Below are 2,500 nucleotides of genomic sequence, written 5' to 3'. Positions count from 1 at the left end.
CACGATGTCTACTAGTATTACAGTATGTGCAGTTGGTATAGCAGAACCACACAGTCAAACCTTGCACAACTACGTTCCGTATGTGACAACGGCAATCTTCAGACGTGATTTGGCTGCGCCGCAGCACTCCATTGGCGACCGTGAGTGCAGCATGTGCAGAAGCAGAGTAAAACCTGTCAAGGCGGTGACTACAGTCAACTTTGCGTATAACGACGCTCGACGGGGCATCAGAAAGGTGTCCTTATTCGCGAAGTGTCCTTTAATATACCCAAAGTCTCATTTTATGTACAGTCAGACCTCGCTTAGCCGCACAGATCCGTTTTCCACAGAATATCCGGATAGGCGAGGGAGCCGGATAATCGAACGCACATGCTGTATTGTATGCATGCTATATGCTGTAAATCGGTAATCAACCAATTCTTCCGGATGGTGAGGGATCCGGATAAGCGAGGACCGGATAAGCGAGGTCTGACTGTATTACAGGTAGATGGGACTTTGCTCTGGGCATGGACATTCTGTCGTTATTCGCGAATTGTCGTTACATCCGCAGTCGGTATTAGCGAAGTTGACTATACTCGGATACAGCAACCACCTGTCCAAGAAGACAATTGCAACCAGGACCAAGGGATGCTATTTCCAGTCAATTGACCCTGTAAAAGGAGGCCATGTTTCGAAGGTCCCTTGAGCAGTCGTCCTAGACAGGTTTCACCGTAATAAAAACTATGAGCCGCGTACCTCGATCTTATCGCTGATGATATCCACGAAGTCGTGCAGCGGCAGCATGTTGAACTGTGACAGCAAATGACACACAGCAACACACACACACACACACACACACACACACACACACACACACACACACACACACACACACACACACACACACACACACACACACACACACACACACACACACACACACACACACACACACACACACACACACACACACACACACACACACACACACACACACACACACACACACACACACACACACACACACACACACACACACACACACACACACACACACACACACACACACACACACACACACACACACACACACACACACACACACACACACACACACACACACACACACACACACACACACACACACACACACACACACACACACACACACACACACACACACACACACACACACACACACACACACACACACACACACACACACACACACACACACACACACACACACACACACACACACACACACACACACACACACACACACACACACACACACACACACACACACACACACACACACACACACACACACACACACACACACACACACACACACACACACACACACACACACACACACACACACACACACACACACACACACACACACACACACACACACACACACACACACACACACACACACACACACACACACACACACACACACACACACACACACACACACACACACACACACACACACACACACACACACACACACACACACACACACACACACACACACACACACACACACACACACACACACACACACACACACACACACACACACACACACACACACACACACACACACACACACACACACACACACACACACACACACACACACACACACACACACACACACACACACACACACACACACACACACACACACACACACACACACACACAGGAACATCATCTACTGATAACCATGACACATGACTGTAACCAAGGAGTCGTCCAATCAGAGACATTCTAGAGCAGGGAGGATTGACCCGTCACGCGTATTGCATGTCCTCTATTGTGGCCAAGACGCTGTTCTACGGACTGCAGCCAAGGTACCATATTCTCTGGAGTGCAAGCCACACTGGAGTGTAAGCCGCACTGGAGTATAAGCTACACTGGAGTATAAGCCCCACTGGAGTATAAGCCGCACTGGAGTATACGCCACACTGGAGTATAAGCCACACTGGAGTATAAGCCACACTGGAGTATACGCCACACTGGAGTATAAGCCACACTGGAGTATAAGCCACACTGGAGTATACGCCACACTGGAGTATACGCCACACTGGAGTATACGCCACACTGGAGTATAAGCCACACTGGAGTATAAGCCACACTGGAGTATAAGCCACACTGGAGTATACGCCACACTGGAGTATAAGCCACACTGGAGTATAAGCCACACTGGAGTATAAGCCACACTGGAGTATACGCCACAAATGGAGTATACGCCACACTGGAGTATAAGCCACACTGGAGTATAAGCCACACTGGAGTATAAGCCACACTGGAGTATAAGCCACACTGGAGTATAAGCCACACTGGAGTATACGCCACACTGGAGTATACGCCACACTGGAGTATAAGCCACACTGGAGTATAAGCCACACTGGAGTATAAGCCACACTGGAGTATAAGCCGCACTGGAGTATAAGCCACACTGGAGTATAAGCCACACTGGAGCATGAGCCACACTGGAGTA

General features: G+C 49.2%; 1 protein-coding gene across 1 annotated transcript in view; it reads right to left on the bottom strand.

Moving 5' to 3' along the window:
* LOC135820061 (transformation/transcription domain-associated protein-like) overlaps window positions 1-2,500 on the bottom strand; it is an 80,841-nt gene that overhangs the window by 70,097 nt on the left and 8,244 nt on the right. The window contains exon 12 of the mRNA XM_065333365.1: window positions 736-789. Within this exon, the coding sequence (XP_065189437.1) occupies window positions 736-789 (54 nt within the window). The remainder of the gene's footprint in view (window positions 1-735; window positions 790-2,500) is intronic.

This window comes from Sycon ciliatum, chromosome 6 (genome assembly GCF_964019385.1).
Source record: "Sycon ciliatum chromosome 6, ocSycCili1.1, whole genome shotgun sequence".
NCBI classification, from domain to species: Eukaryota; Metazoa; Porifera; class Calcarea; order Leucosolenida; family Sycettidae; genus Sycon; species Sycon ciliatum.
The sequence above is the reverse complement of the archived record's forward strand: the minus strand, read 5'-3'. Positions and strand labels throughout refer to the sequence as shown.